General features: G+C 38.3%; 1 protein-coding gene across 1 annotated transcript; it reads right to left on the bottom strand.

Annotated features, from left to right (window-relative positions):
- Positions 1 to 1,421: 1,421 nt before the first annotated feature.
- LOC146146879 (uncharacterized) lies at positions 1,422 to 12,850 on the bottom strand. Its single transcript, XM_083387859.1, has 15 exons — positions 12,823 to 12,850; positions 11,420 to 11,561; positions 10,637 to 10,753; positions 9,915 to 10,139; positions 8,185 to 8,373; positions 7,673 to 7,780; positions 7,436 to 7,504; positions 6,027 to 6,267; positions 5,122 to 5,370; positions 4,445 to 4,576; positions 3,973 to 4,134; positions 3,465 to 3,767; positions 2,831 to 3,180; positions 2,142 to 2,341; positions 1,422 to 1,801 (listed from the first exon to the last, which is right to left on the bottom strand). Exons 1-15 carry the CDS (start codon positions 12,848 to 12,850, stop codon positions 1,422 to 1,424), a joined length of 2,895 nt encoding a protein of 964 aa, XP_083243985.1.
- Positions 12,851 to 16,751: the final 3,901 nt, after the last annotated feature.

Genomic DNA, 16,751 nt, shown 5'->3' with positions numbered 1-16,751 from the left:
GATCACAGGCACATAAAAACTATAGCAGTCAGTGTTTTATTGGCTTTTGATTTTTGACATTGTTATTGCTTACCCTATATAAGCAAGTGGCCTTAACCTAAGGCAAAAGTATGCTGGTGTGCACATGGTCAGCGGAAGTTTAGGAATGTGTACAAGGCAGTTCTAGTGAACGACGTATAGCATTTAGAAGCTTAGCGCATGAAGACCAATTACCGAACTGCCCTGAGGAAATCGCGCTAGGCGTTTGCTATTGCTAACTTCAAACGAAATTTGCCTGCAACCAACTTGAGAGCAGCGACACGAGCACAATGGTTTGCTAAATATATAGCATGAATTTTGCTGCCTGCTGGTCTTCATAAGCTAAGGAGCGACGAGTTAATAAGACTTTTGAGCTTAAAGTTAAATAAATGTTGTTGGACTTTCTGGACAACCTTATCTAGATTTATCCTCGAAGCACCGATTGTAGAAACAAACACCTTCACTTCCTTAGTGTCGGGTTTCTGCAGTGTTTGACAGTAAAATGGCTTTCCTAACTGAAATGGCTCATATAAAATACGCATTTTACAAATTGTTCGGTTGCATGAAATATAGTACCATATAGAGTTCTATAAGACTCTATAAGCCTCAGCGGATTTGATTTATATTGTTGGCGTCTCGGGGCCCGAGTAAGACTAAATAACATTACACTCAATCTCCGAGTCAGACGTTCGCATGTGTCAAGGCGGCACAGTGGGATCGTAAATGTCGAATAGCTTAAGTTGGAATACTGTCCAACCACATGTCGCGGGTGGATGAGTTGTATGACAATTCTTTGAGTAGAGTATACAGGACTGTAAAGTTAAAGCTGGATCATCTCGATTTAGTGGAGTTGTTTTAAATCAAGAAGGCTTGTGGGTTGCCCAGTTATGTCATGACGATCAAATGTATACACTTGTGATATACTTGGTATCCTTACTTGATCAGCAAATCATAACCGCTGAATCGCAAAGGCTTCAAAAATGGGTCGCGAATGGACCCTTTATTAAGTGGTTATCTGTTCTGTTTTATACGATGCGGAAGGGATCAATAATAAGTGCAACATACTCAAAATTTAAATTGTGCAATATTGGTCTGGCGTTGAGTATTAATGCTTCGAAACGTTTATCGAATCATTAATATTATGGTTCCAGCAGCCAACATGTAATGCGGTGTGAAAATTTCGGTGTATGTTGAAAATATACATTTATTAACAATCGTGCTGACTTAGCACCAACTACTACGTAGGCCTCCTGTTTCCCCTGATCGTGGGGTTAGTTGGTAATGAGAAGATGGGTGTTCACAATACAAAGAGGGAATATCAACAAAATGTAAAATATTGCTACACGTTGTTCCTCTTTAAATTTACTAACATATAGAACTTGTTTTGGTATTTGTAGATAATGCTACAAGTAAGTGTTTCCATGACGATTCTTTGTATGATCAGTGTTGTCACTATTAATCTTTCCATGGTGAGTTTGCTCATGATGTGCAATCTCGTGGTGAGTGTTGTCGTGATGAGTGATACCGGTCGCTTGGCTCGAGGTAGCCCTGCTTTCGAAGGCCTTCTTATGCCTTTGCCTGATCTTGTCGATGACTTTGTCGGTGAAGTTGGAGTAGAGGATCGGGTTGAGGGCGCTGTTGATGGGAAGCAGGACGATGGCGGCGACCGCGTACGAGATGCTGTCGATCCTCACTCCGCTGAAGTTGACGAACACCATGATGGAGAGCGGGATCCAGCAGCAGAAGTCGGTCGCGATCAGACGGACGATCTTGCGCTGTATTGCTGAGGGTATGGTAAAAATAGTTTAAGTTACACCGTCAGACCCGTAAGTAATGTTGTGGCATAGGATCATATTAGTGTTTTGAAAGTGCTATTACGTCCTGCTACTTAATTTTCGATCATTTACTACTTAGGAGCTTAACGATCAAGGTTGGGTATTTAACAAAAATCATTATATAGTATATTTTACGTCATTACTGTAAAACGAAGAAAAATATATGATGAGTATGAAGCGATTCGAATCGTCCTTTTTAGGATATTATAACAAATGAAATTAGAATAAACACGCAAGCCAGACTTATTTTTCAAATGCAAAAATGATGGAAGTAAAACATCCAAATACCTGATGATTTCTTGTCTGACTTATTCGACTGAGATTTACCGACCGACTGTCTTGTTTTCAAAATGATCAAAATGTAGCCGGCAGCCACAAAGATAAAGCCGAGAAAGTTGATGATCGAAATGGCGATGGAGAACTGCCAAGCTCCGTTGTTTCGCATAACGAACAAGTTGGGAATGCACACACTACTGGCACTGTAATATCTTAAAAAATGAATCACATTTTAACAAGCTAAATAAATCGTTTTAGTTTTGTCAACGTCAAGTATCTTGAATAAATCACCAGTTAAGTTGTCCAAGACAAGTCCCAGCCAAGTCATAATTAGAGCTAGTCATCTCCGAGTTAAATCCAATTAAATGATAAACTATTAAAATTGGTATACTTGTCAGATCATAACCAGTACCTCGACTAAAAAATAACAAAAACGCAACATATTGCAAGCAAAATGTTTTAAATGCAAAAATCGTAATAAATAAACCAATTTTACAAATAAATTGTCTAATGAGAACACTTTATTTTAACCCATTTGTCCAAAATATCTAAGTCGAGTCAAGTCATTTCTCCAAACGACTTAAATAATCAAGCCAGGTCAGTTTACACAATAAACTAAAGTCAAGTAAAATTATTTAAAAACAGTCTTAAGTGCACTTAATTTTAGACATTGCTTTTAGTCATTACAATACTGAAGTTACCCAAAGTAGCTCTTTATTTTCAGGTAGCTTTCTCCAGGGGCGTGGGCACCGATAAACTGCTGCAGCTGATCCCACGAAGTCATGGCTCGGACCTGACCTGCAGTGGACGCGGGAAGACTCGTAAAGTACCTGGAGTAAGTCAGCAGCTTGAGGGTCATGTTCTTGGCAGCGTCAAAGCTGACTACAACGTTGCCGAAGAGCGGATTGCTCTTGATCAAAGCTGATTCGGTGAAGGTGCTCTGGTGGTAGCTGATCAATGGTACCAGAGCCAACGTTAAAGAAATTCCCCAGATAAGAAAAAGGGCAATCATGACAGAGCGTTTGTGTGGAGATGATATTGCTCTCACCGGCTGCAAAGAAATGGAGAAAGTTCGTCGTATGGCTTATGGGATTTATGGAGGAATTTCGTCGTATGATTTATGGGATTTCACTATTGCATAAATATACACAGGTTCCCAAACGGCCTGTACTATCGATCTTAACAAAAACTCTCGTTCAGATGTTAATTAGTATAACTACGAAAGGTAAATATTTAAACGAAAATATTTTCGGATCTTGTGTTTTTCAGTATAGATATGGACTATATAAAATAATATTAGCAAGCAACTAACTTAAATTAGATTGCATTACTCACGTTGGAGATTGCGTATAGCCTGCTTATAGTGAGCAGAACCATTGTGAGCATGGAAGCTTCGCTTGAGAGTACAACAAGGACACCCATGGCCAGGCAAGTTTGACTGGTGAGCCAGTATAGTGATTGTGAGCAGTAACTTCCACTGTAAGCAGCCGCTGATACTCCAAGCATCAGCAGGTAAATCGCCATCAGAAAGTCCGCCGCCGCTAGGTTCATCACGAGCATATGATTGGTGCGCAGCGAAGCGGAACCACCGCATTTTAGGACTTTGCGAAGCTTGCGGGTTTCTCCGACCAAAACAATCTGCCGTACATAAAAAAGCAATAAGGATTTACTGTATGCAAACCCGGATGTACTGTATGCAGTTAAATAAAACTAAGCTGTTTTATAAAATTGCTATAATCCTCAGTGTCTCTTGTTTTCTCAAATAAAGTGTTTGACTTGACGCATTTAGTTTATCTCCTTCAATTGTGTACACGGATTTTGAAACATTACATAAAGGTCTTACCGCGTTTCCCAACAGTGCGAATGTGGCCATAATCCACACTATTGCCCTGAGAAAAACGTTGCTGATGAGTTCGTATCGCGACGACAAAACGTTGGCCGAGGTTTGAAACTTGAAAGAACATTCGTCGCTCCAATCGCTGCAGTCGCCGCGACCGTCCCTGATCTTGAAAAAGAACATTTAGGTAAACCCTCTTATTATGGATGTCTTGAATTTGTTTTGTTCTAAATCTCTTGCCCCAAAATCATAAGGGGGAGGGGGCAAGTGGTACGTGATTGGTTGTTTGTTCGTTGATGGGAAAGGCCTTTAAAATATGACTTTTAGATTTATCGTTAGCAAAGCTTTTAAAACACTTATCTGGCTTTTTTTTATATACAGTCGAATTTGATTTAAAGTAAACTTTTAGCCGTTGTTGCTTAAACTTTAATTGTCACAAACCACATCCACGGATTTTCTCCGCTTGCTAAGTGATCACCTGGTTCTTCAAAACGAAGAGAGGTTTTCCACTTTCGCAGTAAAATCTCCCGTCGGTTGTGCAGTTTGACTCGTCCGCCGAATTGTCGCAGTCGATAATTTGGTTGCACAAAGATGTCTTTGGAACCGACACCTTGGTTTCAATAAAACAACAGAGATTATTTTCCTAAAAGCATTCGAATTTTAATTACTAAAGTAATGTGATGCTTGATGACCATGGACTTTATGGGAAACCAGCGGCTTTTAAGCCTCCATAAATACACCACTTAACTAATAGAAACGCATTTATTTATTAGGCGCTTCCGTATTACTTTTTATTTTTTTCTAAAATACACTGACAGAAGCCGAAGAGACATAGTTGAATGATTATAAAGCAAAAAGAAGAAATAAATCAAAAATATATCCCAATGACTTGTTCGGCAAAAATATATCTGTCAACTTTGCCCAAAAAGAAAGAAAAAAACGGCTATTATTGTCATGATTGTGAACCAATGTCCCTTGATTTTCAGGGGATTAAACAGGTGGTGAAGTCAATTTACAATTAAACAAAAATATTTCTACAAATTCAAGTCTTTAATATGGCTAAAGTTACTTATTGCCTTAACTTCGTATTTCACATTAATTCAAAATATGCTTCAATTGAAACGAACCGACAACCTTCTACCCGCCTACACTTACCCTGGTGGCATTAAGCGAGGGGCAGTAAAACCTCTTCGTGCAATTCTGCCTCAACTCGTCTTCCCCGTTGTCGCAGTCCTTCGCACCGTCGCAGATCTGCGTCCGAAGGATGCTGACGTACTTACCGCTTTTGCACGGGAAACGGTTCGGACAGAAACGTTCGTCAAACCCGCTTGGAATGCAGTCCATGATGCCATCGCACACGTTTTGATTGTTCAGATTTACCAGCTCCGTATGCACCGAGCGGTTCTGAAACGCACACAGAAAACGACTTGACAGGTGTAAACCTGGATGAGCTCGTTGTTTGAATTAGGTGCCACTCACTCTGTTTACCTGTCCAGTGTTGTCATGTGAGTGTACGCGAGTTCATGTTCTACGATATTTCTACTGCCAGAATATGGCCGTGACTGCGCATTATGTATTCATTGCAGTGGGGAAGCCTTTTTTGTATCTTATTCCAACTTAACCACAACTGTAAGGCTATATAGGTTCCTTGATGCACTTTTTAACAAACTAAGTTTCTTTGTTGATGAAAGGCGCAAATTGTAACGACGTGGATAAAAAAATTGTCAGTCAGAACAAATCAATTTCGATTTTATTAAATATTATGGATTGATATTTCTAATTTAAGAATTACTAAGATAACCTATATATTATGTTCCTGAGCCACAACGACATTTTGAACAAAAATAATTAAAAATTATGATACGATAATTTTCCCGTTGCTGAACATAAGTGGTCAAAATATGTATTATTATTACAACATATAGTCAAAATGATGTGTTACTTTTAATATGGTTTGACAGTCATTAAATTTTCAATAAGTTGCACAGCCCCTAAAACTTTCTCACTAACCCAAGTTTTACCACTGAGTAGTGCAGACTTTTGCTGTATTTGGTACTTACGAATGGACAAACGTTGGAAAATGGCGGAGCTACGGATATACCAGTCTTGTAGGGCACAGTACAACCAAATGTTCGGTTTGGACAAGTTGCAACGCACTCGTCTGTAGGAAACCCAGGAGGGTCTACCCAGCCAGCCCCAGGAGCCAAGGGGCACTCGTCTACCCCATTGCACAGGACAGCGGTCGTTGCTTTGGGCCAGTTGGGTTCCTTGTATCTACATTCCCTTTGAACGTTTAGGCATCTGTTGGTAGGAAACGTGTAGTTAATGCACATGCTTTAATTGGTAACTGGGCTTAACATGTTCCTCGTTAAACTGAAGGCTTATGTTTACTATCATCATGCTACTCAAACAAATAGGTTGGTTTCCCTAATATTTCGTAAATATTAGTCTTTTCGTGATAACTGTACAATTTTTAAACCCTAAGTTTCGAAAAGAGAGCCTGGCCTAAAAATTGATTAAGCGTTATCATCATCAATGTCTGTCATCAAACTTTTGATTTTTTTGTTTTAATTAGGCCAACAAGGCAGTGTAGTTTTAAGTATGGATGTTGAATACTCGATATTATATTTGTCACAAATTTAATTATTGTAGCGCCTTTGTGCGGACCTAATGCGCTAGGCTGCGGGAACTGCCGTCTGGGTCGGCTACCCGTCGCCACAGTTTCCCCTCAGGAATAGGACATTGTGTGAATTTCGCAGCCTCGGTTTTCTCGGCGCTGCGTGATATCTTTGTGTCGATTTCGTCTGCTATTGCGTGGTGTCGTTTTGATATCATTCGTCGGGTGGATACCGAGAGAATCGGACGCATTTTGAGCACAGTTTGCAATCTCGTTGGTTAGAGACAAACTGTAGCCTTATGCGAGCACTTGGTGTGCATGGTTATTTGCCGTACTGATTATCGTGTTGTCCAATAAACGTCTTGCTCGAGAAAGTAAAGTCATTCCTATCCTTAGCAGCTACTTTGGGGATCGTGTCCCGATCTAGTCTGCGACAATATTCCGATAGCAATACCGATACCTATATCACATATTTTTGACAAAAACCAATTACGTCAATACTATGCTCAAACAGGCAAAATAGATAAATTGAAACGTTTAAAGTTATTTTTTAAGTGATTAAGCCAAAACTTGATTTAGCCTGTATTAACCATCAGTTGTTGACCTATACGATTTCTTAACGAAACGTCGTTTCCAGGTAGAATCGCTGAAAAACGTGATATATTAACTTGGTTTCGGGTCGGCACCGATATCACCTTAGTATCGGGCTTCTACCGATACACCTTCTGTGCATCGAGTATCGGCTCCGATCTTGTATGGACAGACATCGCTAGTTTCAAATTTATCCAACTGCGAGTCTCATTTCTCGTAAACTTCGGTGTTCATTGCAATGAAGGTTATAAAAAGCTTTACCTGCATTCTGTCAGAGCGTCATCGGGTAAACCTTTGTTACACTGGAGCGTTCCTCTGCAGTAACTAAACCTTCGAACAAACAAAGGCGTTGTTAGATTTTGTGCGGATCAGATTGAATGGCTATCTAAATTAAGAGAAACGCGTGACATAATGCTTGCAAAACGTGAACCAAAACAGTTTCTCAAACCTAATCTCAAATCCAATAATTCAGTTTATATGTGTTTTCTGTAAACTTACTTCTCGTCCAGATTAAGTGGGCAGTCGACAACTCCGTCGCATATCCATGTTCTGTTCACACACGTTGTCACGTTTGCTGTCGAGCAATCAACAAGACCCAACGAACATCTTTACAAATGTTGATTCTTTTTTTACGAATTTCCAGTGTGGTAATAACTTAAGTCAATAACTTGAAGAACTATGTATATTGAATACCGGTACTGTCAAGTTTGCCACTGTTAACTAAAACTGCTGTGTTATAGTTCGGTATTTGATCGCTTAGTTACAAACGTCGTGGATTTAATTTATGACAAAATACAATGTTGGAAAAACGTCTATACGAATGTTGAGAGCTACATTTAGCAAGTAGGAACTGTGACATACTCATATATCCGTAACATTAATCAATTGTAGGACATCGCGGCAGAGTAACCATTTCATGTACAGTCTTATTAACATACGCCAAAGCTAAGGGAACCACGTTCCTCTGGGTTAACTTCAAATGCGTACTGAATCCAAGACACATGACTTACGTTCCGTGTGAAGTCTGCACTTTGTTACAGATATCTGCCAGTTGCCTCTCGCACAAGCACTCATCCGACATATCGGAGCAGTCGATTGTTCCGTCACAGACCTTGTGACGTAGCACGATCATCGAACCGTCCAAACACATGAAGCACTTCTGATCGTCAAACACGGTTCCGGGAAGCATTCGTAAATCTCTAATAGACCAATAAGAGAACGAGTTCATAAAAGGGCAAGCAATTGCATTTTGAATCTTAAAACTGTCTAATTATAGGTTTCACTGTTAAAAACCAATTGCAATTTCAGCATAATCATGATTGGTTAAACTTCACTTCATTTAAATCAACAAAACAATAAAAAAATGGCGAACGCAGTGTTGTCAATGACTAATAACCGCAAAAGGTTTATTCAATGCTTTTGTGTCATCAATCATCATCAAAGCCAATCACTTTTTAAAGTGTAAGAAAAGGTTTATGACAGAGGTTAACAATTTCTTCAACAAACTGACAAGCAATAAAAAGAGTCCGTATAAACAGGTAAAACTAATCAACGTCAAATGAGGTTAACCGAAACCAATTAAGAAACTGGTGATATTCTACTGTGACTGATTATCAACTGTAATCATTGGTTGGATCGTAGACCAGAGCAGCGTAGTCCAGACTTGGACAACTAGTTAATTCTAGTTTTCTAATTCAATGAATTAGAGCAAAATGCGGCTAGTTCTAATTCTAATCTAATTTGTGAGTTGCTTGTGTGCTCTAATTCTAGTTCTAATCTAATTCGGATTTTACCAAAAATCCTACTTTGTCCAACGACATTTTTAGTCTCTTAGTGAAGACAAAGAATTTGAATTCAAACTCTTTGGTTGAAAGGTATTTTTCACGGACTAAAAATCATATGCTAAAATGCTTAAAAATTAGCACACACATAATTGACATGCACATTCCTATTAAAATACTTCTCGATTTAAATGTAATTGATTGTGAATAATAAAATGTAATATTAGTTTAAATTCTAGTTCAAATTCGTTTTTTTTAAGAATTCGGTAATTCTAATTCTAATTTGAGAAAACTCAAAATGATCTAATTCTAATTCAAATCTAATTTGGAAAAACTGAAATGCTCTAATTCTAATTCTAATCTAATTTTAAAAAGCTAAAATAAATCTAGTTGTCCAAGTCTGGCGTAGTCTAGCCACAGACACGCGGGTCGTGGGGCAAATGTCATATGCAGATTTTATTTTTATATAGACCAGTGAGGATATTAAATAAAAAAAAAATCACATCTTATTGCCACACAATGCTGAATTTCCTGCCTAGTTATTTCGTTGCTCAGTTTTTGCCAACCATAATGATATAAACGCAATTTGTTTGGCGATTTTATTGTATTTTATGTATTATAGCATGTCATCTACTTCACTATGCTCTGTGTAATTTTGTTGCCTTTTTTACCGTCACATGTAAGATTTATTTATGGCCCCAAACTAAAATGATAGATCCACCCGTGTAACATTGGCGGGCATTTCAAACGAAATGCCCTTAAAGACCTGCGACAAAACATAGTTGGACCACACTGAATAAGGGCAAAGTCGTTTTGAAGCTTGGGCCAGAAGCTTATGCCACTTTACAGTATGCGGTAATTAAGTACTTTTCAAATCATTAGTTATTTGATCCCTAGTTAGTAATACCATTTTCGGCCCACGTATAATAACGTCACCTAAAAATAAACGCTTTCCAAACCTTCCGTCGTTTTTGAAGGCCGACTTGTAGCAAAGATCGGCGGCGTCTGCGCAATCCTGCACACTGTCCCAGAGCAGCTGTTGCGGCAGACGACAGAAGCGGCCGTTCCTCACGCACTGGAAACCGATCCCTGTCGGCCAATCGTCGTCGTCTTCCGGGCAACCGTTGCAGGGATCGCCGTCGCACAGAGTGGAACGTAATACACACTGGTTCGTCTTGCTGCACCTGGGTAGCAAATACCAGTAGAGATTACTGATAATATCAGATAGGAGGCGATACCTAATATCTAGTAATAGTACCGGCCTCCGTCCGATGCCAGGGTGGTATCGGTGCCGATCTGATACAAAATAGTTAGGAGAATTTTAGCCATAATTTGCGATAAGACGGAGCGATTTTTATCTTGAAACGTACCGTACTTTTATGAAAAGCATACCAAGCCCATAACAAGATGAAAACTAACATAGGTTGTGGCTCTTTTTTAAAATATATTTTTATCATATCTACGAAGTGCAACGTGTTTCAAACGCATTGGATTTTAAAATGATAATTTATTGTATTTTCTTCATTATCAATAAATTGGATTTCACTTATTGTTTGCTGCTCTGCTAATTTTAGCTAAATGGCAATCCAAGTTGTCATAAAGTTTGTCAGTTTGTAACCCCTTTCTATTTTTAACGTATGCAAAAGATTCGCTGTATTTCGAAACTGGAAAATTATCTTACCTGTAGTAACCTGGACAGCCAAGATCGCAAGGTGTTATACCGGGACAGGTAATAGAAGCATCGCAGATGCATTCGCGGTCAATCTGGCAGGTAAAGTTCCGAGGCGGGACTGTGCAACTGAAATACAAAGTAGACTTTTTGTTTTACAAATAAGATGGCAATTTGCATGTCTAAAAATAAGGATTAAGGTTGTTTGGCATGACGACCAGTTCTGTGTGCATCAGCAAAATGTTTTTAAAGCAAACACAATTCTAAGCAAAGCGGATGATATTCTAAAGAGAATGCAAACCTCCTAATCGTTTTGTATAAAGATTTCTTAACTAAGCAACTACCGATTAAAACTATATGAATATACTCAAATCTAGAGTCCCCGGGAAAGTAACATTTCAAGCAAATGCAATTGTTTAAAGAAATACCTTATAAACTGGCCCGTGCGCTGAGTTCGGCTACAAACTGCTAAATTTAATTTATTGTCAGAAAAACGAATTTTATGGAACAGCATAAGTCAATAAATATTACTATAAAACGAGTATGTTTGCAGAAAACGCGCATTTTGCTGGATAAAATTCGCTTTCACCGTATGCGGATAAAACGATATTTAAAAAATTTTTCTTCACTTTGTTTACAGGTTGATTTTAAAGATAATTTCTTCGTTAATTTCCATGTGCCAGACCGAGGAGACAAACAAAAGTGCTGGAAAAATACCATTTTAAAAATCAAGTATTTCTTACGATGAAGTGCTTCTTTAGATAAAATTTAATTTTACATTCTCGAAAGGGTCACCTGACAGAGGGAAAGTTGCAAAGCGGACACGACGCGTTTCCGGCTGTTTCGTCACTTCCGTCGCAGTCCTGAACTCCGTTGCAGAAATTTCCGACGGATATCTCGACACCGTTCTTGCAGCGAAATGTTGATCTCACTTGACCTGTAATGTTTCAAAGAGAAGAATTTAAACCAAACTCCGCCGATAAACTTGTTAGGCATTACTTAAACTTGGACAAAACAAGGTTGACCGTCTAAGAAAAACGCAGTTTATTACCGATCAAAGAAAACGACTAAATATGATGTTGCTGCCGGGCATTGTTCGGCAAAATTTTAATAAAGTGCCAACGTCTCGACCACCTATTCCAGAGGTTTTCAATCTATGGGCCATGGCCCATCAGTGGGCCATTACGCTGTTTTCAGTGCGCCACAGAGCTTGACATACAGGATACAGCGATATAAAAAATCATGTAATTGTGAACACATAAGAGTCCGACAGGTAAATGGCAAACACATCAACCTAATATTATGTTTGTGACATTATTGTTTACATAGTATTAGGTTTTGTTTGCGAGCATTCTGCTGGTTTAGGACAGTGCTCCGTAACCGGTGTGCCGCGACATTTCCGTAGGTGTATTACTTGTGTTTCTGGGTACTTTTTAATCAGGCGAATTGTCGCGAAAAATGTATATCTTATTAAGGTAGGTATTTTGACCTTATGCAATATTCCAGGTGTAAGAGATCAACCATGCGCTATTGTAAGGGAGTACAATTTTTAGGACTTTGACTGGATTCAGAAATTTTAAGAAAGTCTGCAAAACCGCAAAATCAGAAGATAAAGGAATGTAATACGTAAAATTTTCGGCGACTTCGGCGCATTTCATTATAAACTGCTCGTTTTTCTATTGGCTGCCCATCATATTTGCTGATGTTGTCGATCAACATATATTTCGTAGGTGTGCTGCCGATTTTTTTAGCTCTGTTGGTGTGCTGCAATTAAAAAGGTTTTAGGACTTCTTTACTTTACATTTGCCGGTAATAACTTGTTTAATGCTTTGTAGCAAAGTTAAGACTTGAAACTGTTGTTTGCCGGTGACCATTTTCAACGTAGCTAAGTAGAGTAATTATATTCTCTGTAAAATAACGTTGACGTAGTTTTGAATGATGTATATGTTGTACGTACTGAATATCGTTTAACGTTGCTATAGTACGCAAATATGGCTTATTTTTGCTGTGGTGATTTTTAGTTGCAGTGTTTTAGCATCTGCGTCAATTGAACAGCCACGTGCTGCTTGGCTTAAAACAGATCATAGTTGGTGTGTATATGTGTTACTTCAATTGTTGGTCATGCGTTTACGCCCCTTCGTTTTCCTACAAAAACAGAAGAGTGTGTCTTTCACTCGCCTGCATATATATTGAGCTACTTGTCTGGGCGGTCTCTAACCAAGCCATTAAGCATCGGGCGACGTAACACATTTGAAACAATGTACAAGCTTTATTAATTTATTATTTTGTTGAAACTTGGTGTTTTACATTAAACGTCGATGGGCCACCGCCATTTTTTTTACTAATTAAGTGGGCCATGAGCAAAAAAATGTTGAAAACCCCTGACCTATTCCGTCAATCGTCCTCAGGGCAATATAAATGCAACTAAAGGAGAAAACATATATATACCAGACAAACAATAAAAGAAAGAAAAACAACAATGAACGACATTCTAAACCACGAGGCGCTAAAAAGTAAACCAATAGTTTTTTTTAAAAAGTCTATATGCCTACATCAAGAAGAAAAACAATAATTAACAGTTGAAATAGTTTTGACTTGTACTACAGCGGACAGCTAAAACTTCTTAACTACCTGAGGAAAAGTGGATTAATCCAAAGCATAAAACCAGACAAGCGATTATAGACCATTGTAAAGTTTTCACAAACATTTCAAGCAGAGAGAAGGATATTTATTTTCTTTGTAGCTACTATAGCCAGTGTCTGTAAACAACAACAAAGCCAGTTTTTTTAAACTAGTTTTGCTATAAGTATTTAAAGTATTCTGGTAAGGTGAATAGTGTTGACTTTAAAAAAGTTTAAGTCTATGGTAAAATGGCCTCGTAAATTCCTTCCTGAAAATAAAATTGCCTGTTGTAGTATACGCTTCAGGCGAAATTGCTCTTTTAAACCTACGCTTGTCACAAACAAAATAAACAGCCACTGCGCAAAGGATACATATGGCTTGGCTAAAACGCGAAACAAACTGCAGTTCATACATGGCATTTATCTTGACAAGACCCTCAATTAAATTAAAACTATCTCTGAAAGCGCACCAAATAATAACAACCACCAAACTTTCTTATCATCGTACTTCTGACTATCGCCATACGGTTTAACTGCTACCGGGAAAATGCTAGGCTAGTTTAAAGCGCTCAATTTCTTGAAAGATGAGACCGTTATTTTCCACTTCGCTCACCAGAATAAATCTATTTGGTCTCGTTATGTTTAATGACACTGAGTAAATGGTGGGAAAGTGGAGACGGTCAGTGTTGTGTACGTGTCAATGCAGTCTGTTGACCAAGCAATAGAACATATAGGGTAAAATTGGCTTGTTTAGGAGCCGGCTCTTAAAACGGCCAAGATATTTTTTGCCAAACGTGCAAGGACCAAGGCACCGCGAGGTTATTTAGGGTGGCAACTTCCTTTCTGCGCCGTTTTGATTGATGTTAGCAGTAGCATACGATGACTAGACTTGAAAATAACGTAAGCCGACCTTACCGAGGCTTAACATTGTCTTAAAAATGTTTAAAGGTTGAAAATTCTTTCTCGTCGCCAACAAATAGAACACTTGGTTTAATACTGCTCGCTCTACTGTTTTCGTACATATTTAAAACGAATTTTTATTTAGGAGTACAGTTGGCCAACTGCTATTGCGTAAGAAATTATGTTTAGGTTCTTTCGTTCAAATTTTGGTACCGGTATTCAAAATGTTACCGTAGACAGTCCATTTATTTATTTTTTATTTAATTTAAATAAATTAAATTACTGTTTAAGTATTTATAATGTTTCTTTCGCCGCACGCCTGCCGTGTTTTAGATTCACAATTTTATTTTCGAAATCGCAAGCAAAACGTTAGCTTCCATTTTCCTAAAAAAATACGCTAGGGTTTACGTAATTTAGCAAATTGTTTAGATCCATTTAAATCAGACGAATTTTTTTGCAGTTTGTTTAAGCATCGCCATTTTCAACGAAAAAGCGGTTGGTTTGATTCGTTTTCCTGATTACTAAAACTGTCACCCAGGCAGCAAACTTTGAAAACGTTTTTAAGTAATGTTGAAGGTTGTTTTAACCAAGCTCTGAAGAGAGAAGAGTGACATTTGTTTGTAGAAAGGTCGTTTCCTAATAAATAACCGCGCTTGTCCTTTGAGAAAAGTTGTTAAAACCATTTTTGTATTAATGCTTTCTCTGGGTTCCTTCAAATTTTATCTCGCATAACTCAAATTTTCAGGCGAGTAAACAGCTATATACTTTAGACCATTTCTTTCTTATTCTGCCTATATGTTTACTTTGGTTTCCTGGTTTCTGGTGGCAGCACGGCAAGTTTAACTTCATGAAACTACAAGTGTGCTGGTTAATTTCATCTATGCTTTAATGATGCAAAGCCATAATAATAAATGACGACCTATGAGAAGTTTGAAAAGAAATATTTTGCAATCACGGTAGTAGGCTACAATAAAAATAAATCCTTTTATGCGTCACCTTTTATTAAAGCCAAATGGGTGCATTTTAGAAAATAAATGCAGTAGGCCAACCACAGTACGAAAGTCATTTGCTGTATACGTGCATTTCAAACTAGCATGACTCATAGTCAGTGTTGGTTAGTGCCGTTTGATACAATTAATATAGATAAGGTGATTATCAGAAACTTGAGAGTAATACCGCAATTTAGACAACAACTGTTGCAGATTTGTTTGCACATGCAGCGGCCGAAGAACGTTTATCGGATGAGAACAGCTGAAACGCACGGGAAATTCGACGTCCATCATTTTATAGCCATTGTCAAATAGTAGCGTAATCCCCAAAACTGGCTACGCCGAAAGCACCGAAATGTCCCCTATGCTTTGTGCAATCAAGAAATCACTCATAACGTTCAACGAACCAAGATAGTGTTTTAGTTTGGAAGGCTTTGAAGTCGGCTAGCGAAGCCTGCTTAAGTGGGCAATCCCTAACATTCTTTGTGAGTGTTATCCCGCGCCAAGTCATTGCAGTCAATTGCGGTCTCACGGTATAACTCCCCATTATTATAATTCGAATACCTAATGCGTTTTTTAGAGAGGACTAGAACACAGTTTTCATTAAACGCATATGTGTGTGTAACTTTCAATAAATGATATGGCAGCGTAGATCCCCTTTAGTGTGATGTTGCTTCTACTAACACAGTGCTTTTCAACCTTTACGATTTCCATTCGCACTTTTTTATTTCGGAAAATTCTCATCCGCAGGAAACAAGCGTAGTAAAATTGCAACCTTTAGTTTTACTGGTAAAATAACAATGAAATGTTTTGTGTATTGAAACCGCGAGCCTTGACCGTTATAAAATAGATAGCTTTAACTGCAATGAATAATGCAGTAATAAACGAGACTACATTATATTTTTTAATATACGAGACTATATTACTGTACCTGTAACGCATAAGTGGGCGCACCAGCTTATTTGATTACTGTATTACACTTAATAAAAAACAATAACATGCAACATTTTTATCCGCACTACGTTTGGTCTTCCACAGTACAATTTTTTTGTGCGTACCATCCCACGGGTTGAATAGCACTGTACTAACAGAATGTAGCTAACGACGTATGGTTGACACTCGACTTGCTTCTCTCGGAGCCTGTGAAGCTCAATTGAAAGAGCTAATGTCCCGGTATGGCCGGAGGTCGCGAGTTCGAACCTCACTGCAGGCTAGTTGTTTTTAGCCTGACTTTTTTGGATTCGGTGTCTGTAATGGCTTTCGGTTCCGGTTGAAATGCATAGACTTGTTAAACCCTGTCGCCCTTTACTTGCATCGAAGCGACTCGATATGGTTGAGAACCACTGTATTACGATTGGAGTTGCGATTCCGCTGAAATCGTAAATAAGAACACTTAAAACACACCAGAGCATTAGAAGACAGAAAATTGTTAATCGCAATGCTTCGTTCTTTGAAGTACAAGTTTTGAAATTTACCTATTACATTTGTAGTGATTTTTTAACCAATTAGAAATCCATCGTTATAATATTTTCTGGTCCAATAACTAGACCAGACAACGACAAGGCTAAACCGCAACTAGAATATCATAACTCAAGGCGTTTCGGTTCCATACTGCTA

The sequence above is a fragment of the Ascidiella aspersa genome, chromosome 4 (assembly GCF_963924565.1).
Source record: "Ascidiella aspersa chromosome 4, kaAscAspe10.2, whole genome shotgun sequence".
NCBI classification, from domain to species: Eukaryota; Metazoa; Chordata; class Ascidiacea; order Phlebobranchia; family Ascidiidae; genus Ascidiella; species Ascidiella aspersa.
The sequence above is the reverse complement of the archived record's forward strand: the minus strand, read 5'-3'. Positions and strand labels throughout refer to the sequence as shown.

What these genes read in the sequence shown, in the direction of transcription:
- LOC146146879 (XM_083387859.1), bottom strand. Translation starts at nt 12,850, where the DNA reads ATGGCTTGGTTAGAGACCGCCCAGACAA. An exon ending in TGCAACTTTCCCTCTGTCAG is followed by an intron (nt 10,754 to 11,419) that starts GTGACCCTTTCG and finishes TTTGTATTTCAG; the next exon opens with TTGCACAGTCCCGCCTCGGA. An exon ending in TCGCACTGTTGGGAAACGCG is followed by an intron (nt 3,768 to 3,972) that starts GTAAGACCTTTA and finishes TATGTACGGCAG; the next exon opens with ATTGTTTTGGTCGGAGAAAC.